Below are 17,274 nucleotides of genomic sequence, written 5' to 3' on the forward strand. Positions count from 1 at the left end.
AAAATATTAGCGACACTACATTATAAAAATCACACCATAGATACTAAATTGACAAAATTAATGATGATTTTGAGGCTAACAAAATTTACATTGGTTTGTGATTGATGCTAATTGTGTTAGCTTATAAGTCGATGTTATGTACAAAATCACCCATCTAACTTTAAACTTTTGTATAATTTGAATTTGAATTCCTAAATGATTCCTAACTTGTCACTTTTAGTCATTGTCATGATGTTTCTATATATTTTTATTATCATTAACTCAAATAAAAGTAATAGATTGTTTGACTTTCACATTGTTAAAATTAATTTTAAGACAAGAGATTTTCGTACATGAATTTAACGCTAATTTCATTAACTTATTACTTGTTTGAATTAATCACCAAGTCAAATAATTGACTTTGATACCAATTATTGAGAATATGAGGAGGTTAAACATTGAAAATATTTGTATTAATGAGTCATTAGCAAATTCTACAAATGAATTCAACACCATATCTTAACTTAAAATCTTGAGATACTAAATTTATAAGTTTTTCTTACTCTTATATGATTTAGCATGGCCAACTCTATCCCATAAGAGATTCTCATTCATACTTGTAGATTAACAAAACCATTTGAAGATATTTGTGTTTATTGATTCATAATAATTAGAATTTGCACACAAATTGCTTAGTTTATTATCTTCTTCAACAATTATGACATTTACTCGCACATTTTTTACTTTCAAAAGTTACTGTTTCATAATGGTGAATGTAGACAAAAATTCAAAGAAACAAGATGGAGGATTTGAGTTTGTGGGTGGTTTGAGTGGTGGAATCTACAAGATTCGACAATGGACATGACGTTGATGAAGAGGTAAGAAACCTTGAAGCACAAAAAGAAAAAACCTCAAACATAGTGAAGGGAGGTGGGTGAAGATGACAATAAGGGACAACTTGAGGCTCACTAAATTAAGCACCAATATACCTTTGCTTAATTAGAAATCCCCTAAAGAGCTGCTTAAATTGAAAAGTATCTTACATTGGTCATTCATTCCAACACTTTCTCCTTCCTAATTAGCACGATAAGAGAAAAAAGAAACATCGCTAGTTTTTTTTCCAGCTCATCCCACTCCCTAAAAAGAAGTGTCTACTGATTTTTTTTTTGTAATAGGTGTAGAGGTGAACAGAAGACTATTTGTCATCTTCTTCGTGACTGTGCTTATTCAATTTGTGTTTGGCAACACTTGAAGTAGGACAAACATTTAGAGCTTTATACAAAAAAATGTTTATGATTGACTGGTCAACAATCTCAAAGAACCAAATGTTATTCTTTTTGCAACAACCATTTGGATCTTGTGAAAAGTTAGGAATACATCTATATTTTGAGATCAATCTTGGGACATTTGGCGATTGTTAGTCAAATCCAAACTCTTTTGGTGGATATCAAGAAAGTGTTTTACCATAAAGGTTGTCAACAACAAAGTTGTCAAGTCAAATGGGAAGCACCTACATCTCTTGCAATCAAAATCAAAATTGATGATAGCTCATTTGGTAATTCAGGAAGAGCGGATTTTGGAAGTTTGTTTTGGAACCATATGAGGAACTGGATTATTGGTTTCTCTAACTCATGTGGAAATTCATCTAGTATCAACGTTGAATTGCTTGCTTTCTTTCATGCTTTTGACAAAGCTTGAAAAAAATGTTATCAAGTTATTTTGTGTGATATGAATTCTACCATGATCTTTGAGTTAGTTCTTAATAGTACGGATCACTTTCATCCTTACTTTCTTTTGGTCCTTATAATTAGGAAATTGATGCAATTACCTTGGAGCATAACCTTGCAACACACACCTTGTAAAGCTAATCCATGTGCCAATTAACTTGTAATATATGGTATTAGTCATGATATTTCTTTCGAGCATTGGAATCACCGTTTATCTGAGCTAACATTTTTGTTTCTTGCTTGTATTTTGTAATTCTAACTCATAAAAAAATATTAAACATATTAAGTTCCATGTTGGAGTTCCAACTTCCACGTGACAGATATTGTTGAAATGTAACTATATGCATCAACGGTTTTTTCTTCTTCTTTAAACCTGTAGGTATAACTCTTTTTATTTGGTTGGACTAATTAGAAATAAAGTGGTACACATCTAATCCTTAATCCTTCGTTAAGGAAGAAACTAACGACTTCGGTACACAGTTTTCTAATCAACAGTTTAGATTTATTTAGTTATATTTTTTTATAGAACAGTACAATTTTCAGGATTGAGATTATGTACGGCCTTCTGAAAATTGTAGCTGAACTTTATAATATATATATATATTTGCCTTGTCTAGGAAGGACAGAGGTTAATTAATCTTCTTTTTGGTTGATTCAGTGACAGATTTTCTCAAAGGTGCACATGTATCTCAGTAACTGAATCATTCATCTCAGTTGATAAAAGAGAAACTTCACTGAATCAAGGTAAGGTAATCAATATCGATCCTTTTCCTTAGTTTCATCAATAGAGTACCAGAAAGCTTTTAGCCTTTTCCTTAACAAACTGAGTTTTTACTTTTTAGCTAAAATAAGAAAGAGGAAATATCTGTATGGAAGAAAATATGGATAGTGATCATCTTTACCAAGTGAGTGATTGGCAAACTGAATGATTTTGCAGATAGAGGGTTTCCAGAATTCATTTATACTTGAAATTTCCCAATTACTCTTTCTAATTGTGCTGCATGAGTGTATTTTATTTGTTAAAGGGTGGTTTTAATTTGGATCCCATAGGTGCCTTCTGTAGGTTTGAATTCCGCTGCTCATAGAGGGATTATTACCCTTGGGCTCAGAAAGGAGGATTATCTGTAAAAGTACATGCGATTGATTAAAATATAAAGTATCATTAGTTCATGATTGTCTATTTTTTAGGTTTTTTGTCTATTTGAAAATTGAGAAGGTATTCAATTGATTGTTAACCTATTGATCTCTCAGATGTACAAACGTTCTAATGAAGAACAGGATGTAAGTAATGAGAAGGTAAAACTTCACATCATATCCCCCACCCCCTTTTTCTTTTTAAAACACCTTTGGGGGTTTTTATCATTTATAGTAGTTTCTATGGCAGGTTAGAAACTGTGATACAGCAGAAAGCAGTTTTCAGAGGTATAAATATATTATTCAACATCTATTTCTTAATCTTTTTGGGGGTCAAGGAGGAATGATTTTTCCAAGTTTCCTAGAATTTCCTGCAGTGTGCACAGATTGTAGGCGTTATTAGAATATAATATTAATTTGTTCTGTACAAATGGGATGCAGCTTGAGAATCAATGATTTGGACCCATCTGGGATTTCATCATTCCAATTGGGAAATTTGAGTACTAGTTGTTGCTCACTGGTTTGTAAACCAGCTGTTACCACAGACAACAGATACTTGTTACTTCACAAAGTAACTCAGTCCTGGCCTTCCCCTGCCTTGTGTTTTGTGGAGACAGCGCCTCAAGATTCACAAAGTTCTCATATTACAGCTTTTAATTCAGGCGACGGATCCTCGCAGTCAGATAATGAGTCAACTTCGTCTAAGACCATAAGGGATGTTCATATTGTAAGAATCACTACTGCATGTCTGAACCTTACACTGAACATCAAAATTGTCTATTTTCAAATTTGTGGCACGGCTGGACTCTTCTTTTATATGATTAACATCGTAGAGCCCATGACTATTGCAGATTATTTAAGTTTAATAAATACTCATTTCATGTTTTACAGTCAATGCGGTTAATGGAAGACTTTCTTGATCTTGCTAAAGAAAATACAGAAAAGGATCTGGAAACTTGTGGTATACTTGGTGCTTATCTTGTAAGAATCACTATAAAATTGTAACTTACTACCTTTAGCTGTCTTGTCAAATTTGCCTAGGCGGTGTTTTATGGAAAATAAAAAGAAAATGAAGAGCCAGATTTGATCTAATGCATTATCAAATTTGAAACTGATATATGATTACATCCTTCAATTATCCAGGAGAAGGGAACCCTCTATATGACTACTTTAATCATACCAAAGCAGGAATCAGCTTCCAATTCTGTTAGTATCCGGATTGTAGTCTTACATTCTTCTAACCTATGGTTTTACAATATTTTAGTGCATATTTTCAAGAGGCCATGATTTATTAATAATTGTTGCTAACTTGCTGCACTGAATCAGTGTCAAGCTACAAATGAGGAGGAAGTATTCAAAATTCTAAATGAAAGATCCCTTTATCCTGTGGGATGGATCCATGTATGTCTTCCTAACTCCTTTGCAATGGTAATTAAAAGTAGGGCCTGTAGGGGGGTTAGCTGGTTGGGTTGGGTTCACGGAACTTTATAAATCAAATATGACATGGTTGGTATCAATCCAAACAAACCTAACATAGCAATGGTTGGGCTGAAAACATTATCAGATTGGGGATGAAACCCAAAAATATACCTCACTAGATTATGATATTTATCTAAGGAGATATTTTATAAGGGTTATTTCATAAACAATTTTATAATGATGAGATATTATCTGCTTTGGATCTAAGTTCTCACAGTTTTGTTTTTAGTCATCACCCAAAAAATCTTTCAATCATTAGAATATGTGTGTACTTTATAAATTATTATTTCTTCTCTTATTTTATCGATGTAGGACTTGTTTGTATCCCAACATTAACTTAGATATCACTAGAGCCCAAATTATTTTCAAATCATAAATCGTTGCAGAAGACAATATCCTCCTGGTTTGACTTCTCTAACCCTTCTCCCCTTCACATTTTCAGACACATCCGTCTCAAAGTTGTTTCATGTCATCGGTGGATCTGCACACTCAATATTCCTACCAGGTGATTGATCCAAGTATTTTTGTTATTACACATTTTTCTTGTAATGGCATTTCTCTATTCAACTCTTCAACTATTGTCAACTTGTGTTGGCATTTAAAGTATTATCTCCTTTAAGTATACATGTCGAATGACATTTTAGCGGATGAATTTCATCAAAATTTTCATTTGCACCATGGTTTCATTGATTGGTATATATCATCTAAGAGAATTTATAAAATAATTTTGTGGCACAACCTTTACGAATTTGGTGGCAACCAGTGATTAGGACTATTGTGGTTAGGGATAAGAAATTAAGTAGACCACTGTATATGGTATTATATGCATATTTAATTCTTTCTGTTAAAGTTGAAAATAAATTCAAATGGATTGCAGGTGATAGTTATATTCAACTTATAAAATTGGACTCACAGTTTGGTGTTATTTTATCAGATGATGATTCCCGAGGCATTTGCCATTGTTTTGGCACCGAAGGATACCTTAAGGTCTACCTACTCTCTTGTTCTATTTCATCGACGAATTCTCATCAATTCTTGTACTTATCTTTGCGCTAACATGTTAATTGTTGCCTTTCACGTAAAATTTGGATATCTACTCTGTTCTACTTGACATTTTTGTCTTCTTTTTTTGTTCCTTTTCTTTTTTTATAAGTAATTCCTTAAACTTATAATTATATCCAAATTTCATATTTGAGATAACGAAGGGGCTAACTGAATGCAATATATTTTGAACAAAACCAGCTTATATGTTCCTCTGAATCAGATTTGTACTATAAACCTACTGTAGATCTATAATGCTAATTGCTAAAGTACTTGTACTAGCTTCTCTAGAATAACAATAACAAAAGAGTTGCAGTCCACAAATGCTAAAAAATCACTAGTTGCTATTAGGAATGTAAAGAATATATGGGGTGTGAGTAGTGTCTGTGTTGAGAATTCTTCTAACATGTGCTGATAAAAAGGTATCTGGGAACTCAAATTTAGTGATATGTCCAGGAGCTGTGGACTATTTCGCCTAACTGACCCTGAAGGAATGGATATTCTGAAAAATTGTCAGGAGACAGGATTTCATCCACACAAAGAACCAGACAGTGGCAACCCTGTGTATGAGCACTGCTCCAATGTGTACAAAAACTCCAATCTAAGGTTTGAAATCTTTGATTTACGGTAAAAATGACTTTGATGACATCACAGTACACTGTATCATATGACAGATACAAGTATAATTACAAAAGGCATGTCCTAGTCATACACCTGAAAGAAAAATGCTGATATGCAACAGTTGTAATGTTTGGTTTAATGTAATAAGGTAGGTTTAGTACTTTTCCCTTTTGGACGAATAAACTAACTGCATCATTGAATTTTAACTCAGAAAAATTTATTTCATTTTTTCCTTTTTTTTTTTTATATATGAAAAAATTTGTCTAAACAAACCCTTATGTTGTTTCATGTCATAATGTTTTTTATTTTCCTTACGATTAGATATCTAAACATAGCAATTTTTCCACTCATTTTCAAATTGATATAAGCTACAACCTATGTAGCATGGATATGTGGGGGTGGCTAAAAAAAACTAGCTTATATAAAAATTAGGGGCAAGATAGCAAAATAAGGAATAGTTTATTACAAGAAAAATGACACCTTATAGTGAAAACAAAAATGATGGTATATGCATCAGGATCCAAACAAAGCTTAGTAAGTCAAGATACTGGTAATGGACATCGAAAGCCTTGACTCTCTTCATTGTTGGATCATATTTTGAAGCATTTCTCTGTTTACATATTTATTGTTCTCAATTCCCATAATAAATTTTGCTTCCTCCAAGGTTACTCCCCCTCCGCCCCCCCCCAAAAAAAAAGGCTACTATAATCTGAAAAACAATAAATGAGAGACTCCACGTGCAGCTTTAATTCCATGCAACTTGTTAGTTGATTTGTTCTTCTGTAAGTCCTCAAAAAGTTTCAACACAAATGAAAAGATAAGGCGATAAAGTTTCTCTCTGCTTAAGGTCACTTGTTATGGCGAAAACCAGTTTTTAGGTTGATCATTCATCATAATATCATCAATAACGGTACACATGCACTTGAAAATTATTGTAATTGGGTGCATTTGATGAATTGCCTCCCTAGAAATTTTTTTGCTAGAGTGCTCCATCGTGTCAGAATATTTTCTTCCTCTAACTTTACTACTACATATTTCAATATCAATCGAAAATATCACCGAATGTGTTAATCAGCTTATACGATGGTAAATACCAAAAATGAGTTTCTTAAATTGAGAACATTATAGATCCTCTAAGAGTATGAACTGAAAAGGGATCAAATAATCTGTGACGCGTTAACAAGTGATGGTTTGTGGACATAATTGGGTGGTTTTGGGAAGGGTCCCATGTACAAACTTTGGACGTAAATAAATGCTAAATAACATGTTATATTATTTCTCATTGATTGCTTCAGAAAGAAGCATATGAATATTTTCACCAAAAAGAAAAAAAAGAAAAAAAAAAGCACATGAAGGAGGGAAGGCATAATAAGAATCAATGATGATGTGATGTCACATACGCGTATTGCATTTCACTGCTCTTCTTGCAACTTCCACGGCCCTAAATTATTTATCATCATTTTTTTTTTATTGCAAAAACAATTATTTTCTTTGTTTACTATATCCTCTGCACTTGTGAAAAAGCATATATGTTTATTTATTAACCGTCATAATATTATTTATCATTTTAATTATATATTATTTTTTAATTATTAAATATTTTACATATTTGTGATAATAAATGAGAGAAAATAATAGTAGAGGTCATTTTAAGAAATTCTAAATAATTTTTATTATAAATAATAACATTAATTATATTTCTTAATTTATGTATTGCTTTTTTAAGTAGACGGGTAAAAATAAATTAAAGAAGTACTGATATGATTAATTTTAATTCTTTTCTTTTCTTAAAAGTTATCGCATATTATTGTCTAGACATTTTCGGTAAAATATTATAGGCGGGGTTATTTTATTACATTTTTGTGTGTTTATTTTAATATATTTAGTTAATGTAAATAGTAAGTTATGATAGACTAATGTTTATACAGTAGTATGAACTTAATATTATAAATCTAAACATAATTATTATGATGTGAACTTTAATTATTGCTAACTTAAAAACCTTTAAATTGGTATACCAACATAAAATAGAATGTTACGCAAGTACCAGGGGATGTAATATGTAATAATCGTTTAGCTTTATTATTCTCATTATAATTTTTATGGTACTTCTTTCATCCTAAATATTTAGCCTTTTAATGTGAATATACATTAATTAAAAATATTTAATAAATATAAATTTAATATTTTATTATCTCAATTTTATTATTTTATTTTGAAAAAATAAATAAATTGTTCATGGAGGAAAATGTTATTAAATTAAAATATAATTGAAAAAATGGAATAAAGTACTATTTATAAATTATTTACATTTAATTTAAAATATTTTATGAAATATACATATTATAAGAAGAGTTGTGAAATAAGATATGAAGTAATGAGTATACGTGAAAAAATAATGAAATTTAAAATTTATAAAAATTATTAAGTTGGAAAAAAAATATCAATAATTTTATATTCGTGAAGTATTTCTTTATCAAGGAACTTGTGAGTAAGTCATGTATTATTATAGTATAAATAAGTGAAGTTGTTTGGTAGAGAAGAAATAGAGTGAAGAGAAATGAAAAAGTGAAAGGTCTTACCTTCTTATTTTTCACATATTTTTCTTCAATCAAACGACCAAATTTATATTCTATTTCTTACTTGTTTCTCTTCACTTTTTTTTTCTATTTTTTTTTTATTTTTTTCCTCTACCAAAAACAAGGTAATAGAGAGAGTAATGCTTGTGCTAATTTTCTAACAAAGTTAAATTCTAGGCTAAAAATCTATTTTGGTCCCTTATAATAATTGTTTATTTCAATTTAGTCCCACTTTTATTTTTTGTTTCAATTTGGTCCCAAATAAATTAATTGGTTTCAATTTGGTCTCTAATAAATTAATTGGTTTCAATTTGGGACTTCCGTCCAAATTATTTAAACGGAGTTAACTGCTGGCCACGTGGATACCACATAGATGCATAGGTAGATGTCATGTGGATGCCAATTTTTTTGAAAATACCTGGAACTAGAACGGCCCGTTCTGAAATCAGAACGAGCCGTTCTGGTTGCACTTTTAGTGTGTTAATTTTTGCATCCGGAACGGCCCGTTCCAAGTGCAAAATTAACACACTAAAAGTGTAACCAGAACGGCCCGTTCTGGTTTCAAAACTGGCCCATTCTGGTTCCAGATTGCTAAACATAAACGATCAATGATTATAGTTTACGGTTGTGAATCATGAAAGGAAAAAGACCCAAGGTACAAAGCATTTCAAACACTGAATTTGGTAATATTATCAATGGAAATTGATAACTTCAATTGCTAAACAGTTAGGCTATACAGTGTATTATTAAGGACAATGCAATGTATCACTAAAGACAATGGTAGCAGATTTTATTTCATTTCAAACTGGAGTGAACCACTTACTACCAAATTGACACTATACAGTAAAGGATGAAATGACATGGTATTTTTCCTTGAAGTCATTAACGATGTTCCTCAACAACAACAACCTGTTCTTGAAGAGATAGAACCTGAAGTAAAGGAAGAGAATACACAGGACTAACATTTCACCACACAACCATATGCAGGGACAAATATAAGTTAATCATAGTGGGGGCACTTGCCCCCACTAAAATTTTTTTCATTCTTTTTTATATATATAAAATATTAATAATTTTATAAAATATATATTATTAATTATATTTTAATTATGTTGTTATATCTAATATAATAAATATATTAATATTTTTTTATATTTTATTTTATTGTTTAATTATTTTTTATTTTGTGGTAAAATTATCTTCATTTTTAATGAAGAAAAATTTACTTACTTCAAGAGTAAGTTTTGATAGATTTATTCTATTTAATAATTAATGTTCTGTATCAAATTTTTAAGAATTTAATTGTTAAATTAAAAAAAATTTCATGTATAGATCAAATTTATAAAAAATTTTAAAAAATTATAAATCATATGATACTTCGTTAAATTAATTCAAATTAACATAAAATATTTTTGTTTTAAATGAATGTAAAAATTTAGAGGACACTAAAAGAAAATAAATTAATAATTTTATTATGTTTATCCTATTAATTTTTATCATTTTATTCCTCTAATTTTAAATAAGTTACAAAAAATTATAAAATGACACTTAAATATTTTTTCAGACAGAAAGAGAAAAAAAAGTTATTACTCTATTTATAAGACAATTGTATTTTATAAAAATAAGTAATTTAAAAATTTGTACCATAAAAAAATATTTTTCAAAATTATTATATTTTTTTATAAAATTAATAAAAAATATTCTATTCTCAGTTTTGGAACGGGCCGTTCTGAATCCAGAACGGTCCGTTCTGAAATTAGAACGAGTCGTTCTGGTTTTAGAATGGACTGTTCTGCTGTACTCTTGATGTGTTAATTTTGTAGTTAGAACGGCTCATTTCAGATGCAAAATACCAAGAGTGCATCCAGAATGGCCCGTTCTGGTTCCAGGTATTTTCAAAAAAATTGGCATCCACGTGGCATCTACCTATGCATCTACGTGGCATCCACGTGGTCAACAGTTAACTCCGTTTAAATAATTTGGACGAAAGTCCCAAATTGAAACTAATTAATTTATTAGAAACCAAATTGAAACCAATTAATTTATTTGGAACCAAATTAAAACCAAAAATAAAAATAAAATTAAATTAAAATAAATAATTATTATAAAGGACCAAAATAAGTTTTTAAGCCAAAATTGCATTACTGAAGCTGAAGTCACCACCAGCTGAGTAGCACTTTCATCATGGAGGAATTTTGGATTGCGGATGGATTGATTTAAATAACGTAAATTTGGAAAGGTAAAACAAACATACAGGAAGTCTCAACCACAGAAAACATTGTTAAGATCTAATGCTTCCCGGCCCAACTTTCATTGCAGCTTTTGTCTGCATTTATGCCGCATGCAGAAGCCGGATCCACCGACGTTTTTGACCAAAAATTCTCAAATAAATGTGCGTGGCTCCACAAATTTAAACAATTAATTACCATCAAAACATTCAAATATTTTTATACAACATTCTTCTCTGCCTAATTATCTCCATGTACAAAAATTATACGAAAGCAAGTGATAATTAATTCTCTAATTAAGTCGGTGAATTACAAACGTTTATTTATTTACATACGAATAAATAATTTTTTTGAATCAAATCGAATTTGATGAACAAAAAAGGTCTCAATAAGGATGAACGTTCCTGCTCAATCCGTTGGAGTTGGCGAAGAATCCGAACAGATCTTGCCGATACGGCAAATACGACTTGCGTTTATCGCTCTCTTTCCTCGCTCTGTTCATAACGTAATGCTTCTCGTGCGCCGACGACAACGCCGTTTTCCCCTTCCGCATCTCAACCTTCTTCACCACCACGTTTCGCGCCTTCTCCGCCTTCGCCCCCGGCGCGTTGCTCAGGAAAACGAACGCGTCCTTTCCGTCGCTGCTGCTCCGCAGCTTCACGTCACGGAACCTCCACAGCTTCGAGAATCCCGTGGAGTTGCTCTTCACCGCCGATTTCGGAGTCCACTCGCAGTACGGTCCCTCCGCCGCTGGCTCCGTCGCCGACGGCGACGGAGCATCGTCCTGATGCTCGACGAAGACCTGGATCGGCGCGCCGCCGTCGTACTCGTCGGAGAACAGAAGATCCTGGTTGAAAATCGGAAAAATCGGACGAATCTGGCCGTTGTCGAAGGCGTCGTCGGCGGAGATCAGCGAGCCGTCGGGATTCGCGAGCACGAAGCTAAACTCTTCTTCTTCTTCCGATTCCTCTTCTTCATTCTCTTCCGCTTCTACATCATCTTCGTTACGCTTCTCTTTGTTTTCGCGTTCTTCGATTTTGAGCTTGGCCATGAAATCGTGTTCGAACTTTCCAGAAGACTCAGCGAACTCGTCGGAAGAATCCCTAAAGTTAGACGACAAAGGTAAAACCGAAACGGCTTGCATTTTAGCGAGCTTGCGTTTTGAGGGTTTTTTGGCGGTGACGAAGTTAAAACGACGGTTATTAAGAAAGTAGTTAGAAATGCAAATGTTGAAGGTAGTGATATAAATGGCTCGACATTTATATATATATACATGTGAGCCGAGGAGGCTTTTCGCGTTATCTTTTATTTTTAATTTTTTATTTGATCCTTTGAATTTCTAGTAATTTCACTATTTGCCTTTTTCTGTTTTTTTGTTTTTTTAATTAAGCGCTTTCACACGTTGCACGTGTTTGTTGGTTCGTTCAAAATGAGTATGCACATAGTACACGTATAGCGTTGAAGTCTAAATTTGAAAGCTTCGTTTAAAATATAGGCTTCTTCGAATGCTGTAGATTGAATTAATATTTAAATTCAAATTTGTATGTGCATGACTATTCAATTATTCATGGTGCAGATGTCACGGGTTATGTAATAAATAATAAATGAAACTGCCGGTGGCTGATCTCAGTGGTGACTTAGTTCACTAGGTGTTGTTGCGTAATTGCTTTGTTGGTTTTCTTGGTGGTGAAGGTTGTGAACTGCTTTGTTTAATGAGAACACGTTCGAGTTGGATTCATGAGAGGGAAATAGCTAAGGAAAGTGCAGGATGGAGAAATATTATTTTATTTGTATCATATAGAAGATATAGAAGAATATGACACTTGGATTATGGTATAATCTGAAACATCGTCCAAAGATTTACTATGCGTGTTAATTAAAAAAATATCTACAACTATGTGAGGACTGTGCACTTACAAAGATTACGTACGTTGGAGGATATATCAAGGTTTTTGTCTTGAGTTGAAGAAAATATAATATGAAATTATGAATAGACTCGGTCAATTCTTCATATGAGTTTTTGGAAGTCAATCACAAGGTGACGCGTTGATTAATCGAGTTCTTGGGGTGGAAGCAAAAGGAAAATGGTACGTAGTTACGCGTGTTATAACACATGTTGAGATATATATGCGATTAAAAGTAAATATTAAAACAAAAAAATCTTGACAAGATCGACTCCAAATTGGTTATAATTAGGAGTGAAAAAAAAAACTAAACTAGTGGTAAACTGAATTAAACTATATTAAAAAAAATTTGAACAGAATTGAATTATTTGAAAATTAAATTGAACTAAACTATAAAAAATTGAACTATTTTATAAAAGTGTAAAAATAAAAAGTGTTTAACTTGTTCTTTCTTAATAGATTAGCTTGATACATCAACAATCTAGACTTCAAAAAAAAAATCTGAAAAAAAATGTATCAATTTTGTCATACTCGATCGGTCAATCAAGCTATGTTGGTTGACTAATTTTTAGTCTTAAAATCCATTGAGTTTGTTTGATTCAATTTTTTTAAATATTTTTTATTATGTAAAATTTAAATAAAATAAAAATAAATAAATTTTGTAAATGTGTTCTATCTCGATGGATCAATGAGTCAAAATTATTTAACTTAAAGTATTGTAATACTTTAGTATAGTTTGAATTACAGTTTAGTTCAAATTTTTATAATGCAATTCAATTCAATTCAATGAAATAAAAATTTTTTTGTCCAGTACAGTAGTTTGCCTTAACTAATATGCAGTTCGGTTCAATTCACATGTTCACATGAACTACTTTTAAGTTCACTTCATTTTATCCATCTCTAATTACAATAATTGGACACATAAGCATTGGTTACTTATATAAGTATGGATGTGTTGGTGGGGTGCAACAATCATATTTTGATTTATACACATATAATAAAAGGAATTGTCCCATTTTGATATACATATTTTTTAGATAATTTTATTCTTAAATTTTTAAATAATATTAAAATTTAATCATTCTTCCATAAATAAGATTCAAACTCATGACCTTTAAGTTCAAAAATCAAATGCAATATCAATGAATCTATCAAACATTAGTAATTTTTAAATAATTTTATTGAATAAAGTATAGAGGCATAAAGTGTTTTGATCCCACTAATAAAAAATAATACTTATATCATAAAAGGAGTTAAAAAAAATTATTTGTGAATAAAAAGATGTTGAGGTAAAACTTATAATCGATCCACCTTTATAAAGGAAAAATCCCTTCGACTCCTCATTTATCTTTCTATATAATTAAAATTTAATTAAAATATACTCACATTTATCTAATTATAGATTACCATATAATTGACCATTATCAACTTTTATAATAATGTTGGTCTTTTATAAGACGTGTAAATGTTATTTGGTTGATCCGTAATTATATTAATTAAGTCAATTAATTCACTATATATAATGATATGCACAAAATGTAGAAAAAATAAAGATATTAGAAAGAGAGAGTTGAATAAAGTTAATAAAAATATTCTACACTTTTTGAAATAGAGAAGTAGTAATGTAACTGTAAGAGTGTAGACGATGAAAAAAGAACAAAGAACACAAAGTGTTTTAATTTATATCTATTCATCTCAATCAATAAAACTACGTATAATTCTCGATCAATCTGATCTCGTTTCATTATCTTTTACAAAGATACAAATATTCTTTCATGGGTTACTTTTGATTTAACTTAATATTTTTTTACTTGCCTCCTTAAATAACTATCCAAGTATTTTTTAAACAATCAGTCTCTTCAAGTTTCTACAACCAAGTATTATTTACATTAAAGTCTCTTCAAGCTTCGAGTAATAACACAAAATCAAAGTTAAAAAATCACTTGTTGTTTTATCTTACTTTTAAGATGTGATACAACAAAATTAAGTACAAAGTTTTTACATAAAGAATGAATAGATTCTTTTTAAACTGTATGTTGTTCTTTCTTTCTTTTTGAATCTTCAAACTTCTTTTTATAAGTGTTATGAAGATGACCATTGCAAATCTTTGAATTTTTTTTTTAAGAAGATTACTTCTTCTATCTTTATATTTCTTCCCTATAAAAAGAAGTGTCAATTGATGCATTAATTAGAAGTATTAAATGCATTTCGTTTCTTATTTGATGAATGAGGTTACTTATCACATTTAAGGTATAAACGGAAGAAATTGTTGCATGTGTAAGTTAGAAATGACTTTATACTTCATACATTTTGAGAGATTTGTTTGTCCTTTCTCTAACAAAAAATATGTCTCCGTTCCTTTTTGAAATACGAGTATCAAAAAAACTTTTATTCATTTGATTTGTTAAAGATTAATATGGATAAGGATATTTTGGTTATCATATATCATAAATGATAAATTAAATGCATTCCTCTCACACAAATGAAGTGATTCATCTGAGAGACTACACATCATCAAAACAATTGTCTATTTGAATTTGTCTTATTATGTGATTTGAGAATCATTTTTGTTACAAAATCATCTAAGTTTGTTATCATTAAAACTAATGTTATGCGAAACTCAAGATCATTTTTTGATCTAATAACAAATTTTTCATTTGATGATTTTGTAATCTCATTGAGATGAAACTAAAAAAATATATACATATTAATGCTACTAATAAAACTAAGAGCTAAGAAAATTTAATAATCAAAGCATTTGGATTGGATTTCGTCTAATCTCATTCTTATGCAAACTAAATAATCACACACATGCAAGTGGACGCGCCCACACACAATTCATAAATTTTTTGAGGAATGCTAATATTTTTAAGTAAGACGGTCTCTATAATTATAATTAAGAAATAAATACTTAATTCATCAATATCAATGAAAATATTTAAATTAATTAGTTATAATTAATAATGCCATAATTGAAAATTTTAATTTAAAAATATTTATAGAATTAAATTGTGAGTGATAGTTATATTTAATGATATTACTTAAAAGTCAAAGAATAAATTTTTTTAATGTATAGTATTAGTTGTTCAATAAATGCCTTCACTTTCATGACAAATGAATAGATGATTCATTATTAGGCTCATAAAAAATTAAGGATAAAAAAATCAATTAAAATATTTAAAAGTATATCTATATTTTTTTTATAATTAGAATAAAAAAACTGTTATTTATTTTTTATATATAGTAACATTAAAAAAAAATCATGTTAATAATAATATATTAAAGTTACACTCATATAGTTAAATGACTCAACGAGTGTGGCTGAATTGATAATACATACTAAGCTTGTGAAGGAGAACTTGAGTTTCATCTTTTAAAAAGAGCAAAGAAATTTAACAGTAACTAAACTCTAGACTAAGGATTAGTTCCATATTTGTCCCAAAGGACCAAGGCTTCTGGGAATAACTCAAAATCTCATTAACAAGCCAAAAATCCTAAATATGCTTGTAACAAAAAGACAAACTCATATATTTAAATAAAATATGTATTTAATAAAAGTATAAAATTAATTTCAAGTACATAATTATACACAAATAATTAGATTGATTATATTTAAATTAATTTTTAACCATTTATGTATATGTGTCTTATGTAATCATATGAATGATAATTGTTTTCAAAATTTCTCGCTCTCACGTACATATATATTGTGTCTGTGAATATATAATATATAAAAACAATGTTTTTAAAGGTGAATATTACCATCATGGACTATATAACTCAGTGAAGTATTATGTGTGAATTGTTGTAAATATCTTGATATTAGGTTCAGTTCATATAGATAAAAGAAAAAAAAATGTGACCAAATTAAGTTATCTAGCAAAGATTATTCATAAACAATAATGAGCAAAGTTTATGTAAATCAATTTCGTTAAATAATGTGAATGTCATTTTCTAATAAATTTTTATTTATTCACCGAGACTTGTTTAAATTTCAAATAATAATAAAAATGGCTGCATTAAAAAATTCTACTAATGCTTAATATTATTTATAAGAAAAATGTTAGTAATACATTTTATAACATATTTTTGTCAAATACTATTAATTAAAATTTATTGAAAATTATAAAATTTTGTGAGTCGTATATCATATTTAATAAACATCTTGTGTGATTTTATAATTTTGGACAAGTTTTAACTAATAAAATAGTGTGTTAATAAGACTTAATATAAGTGTGTTAAAAGAGTATTATTACTCATTTTTATTTATTAATTTCACAAATAGTGAAGTGATGTACAGAAAATAAACAAATAAATAAGCTTTGCTTGTGCATGTGGTATTTTGATCAGTAATATATGTTGATTCCCATTACTTGTCAACGAAGCACTACTCTGACCTATTAAACCTAATTTAAAGTCTTAATGGTCCCAACGTAACAAATGTTTGACTGGAGTATTACGTTTCCATATTTAGCATCCTTGTGCTTCATTGACTTTCAAATTTATAAGATGTGGATAAGCTTTGCTTCTAGAATCGACCGTGAACAAGAAATTGACCCAAAGAATAGATATTATTATAATA

The 17,274-nt window shown here is 29.8% G+C and overlaps 2 protein-coding genes across 27 annotated transcripts; one reads left to right on the forward strand and one right to left on the reverse strand.

The window, feature by feature from the left end:
- The first annotated feature begins 1,726 nt into the window (after nucleotides 1–1,726).
- Nucleotides 1,727–6,206, forward strand: AMSH2 (associated molecule with the SH3 domain of STAM 2). 26 transcript variants are annotated; one of them, XM_020362786.3, is made up of 12 exons: nucleotides 2,160–2,178; nucleotides 2,365–2,450; nucleotides 2,549–2,611; nucleotides 2,958–3,002; nucleotides 3,079–3,128; nucleotides 3,282–3,567; nucleotides 3,732–3,821; nucleotides 3,984–4,046; nucleotides 4,167–4,268; nucleotides 4,762–4,824; nucleotides 5,254–5,306; nucleotides 5,805–6,206. In XM_020362786.3, the coding sequence occupies exons 3-12, from the start codon at nucleotides 2,576–2,578 to the stop codon at nucleotides 5,989–5,991; spliced, it is 975 nt and encodes a 324-aa protein (XP_020218375.1). In that variant the 5' UTR covers nucleotides 2,160–2,178; nucleotides 2,365–2,450; nucleotides 2,549–2,575; the 3' UTR covers nucleotides 5,992–6,206. The 26 variants fall into 26 exon arrangements, with proteins under 26 accessions (XP_082922729.1, XP_082922724.1, XP_082922725.1 ...); XM_083066606.1 differs by lacking the exon at nucleotides 2,549–2,611 and adding an exon at nucleotides 2,757–2,836 and having other exon boundaries at nucleotides 2,163–2,178; XM_083066607.1 differs by lacking the exon at nucleotides 2,549–2,611 and adding an exon at nucleotides 2,770–2,836 and having other exon boundaries at nucleotides 2,164–2,178.
- A 4,967-nt stretch (nucleotides 6,207–11,173) lies between these two features.
- On the reverse strand, nucleotides 11,174–11,932 carry LOC109801205 (DNA ligase-like protein, putative (DUF1645)). The gene has a single exon (XM_020362219.3). It carries the CDS (start codon nucleotides 11,930–11,932, stop codon nucleotides 11,174–11,176), a length of 759 nt encoding a protein of 252 aa, XP_020217808.1.
- Between the last annotated feature and the right edge of the window lie 5,342 nt (nucleotides 11,933–17,274).

Source organism: Cajanus cajan, chromosome 11 (assembly GCF_000230855.2).
Source record: "Cajanus cajan strain Asha chromosome 11, NIPB_CcT2T_4, whole genome shotgun sequence".
NCBI classification, from domain to species: Eukaryota; Viridiplantae; Streptophyta; class Magnoliopsida; order Fabales; family Fabaceae; genus Cajanus; species Cajanus cajan.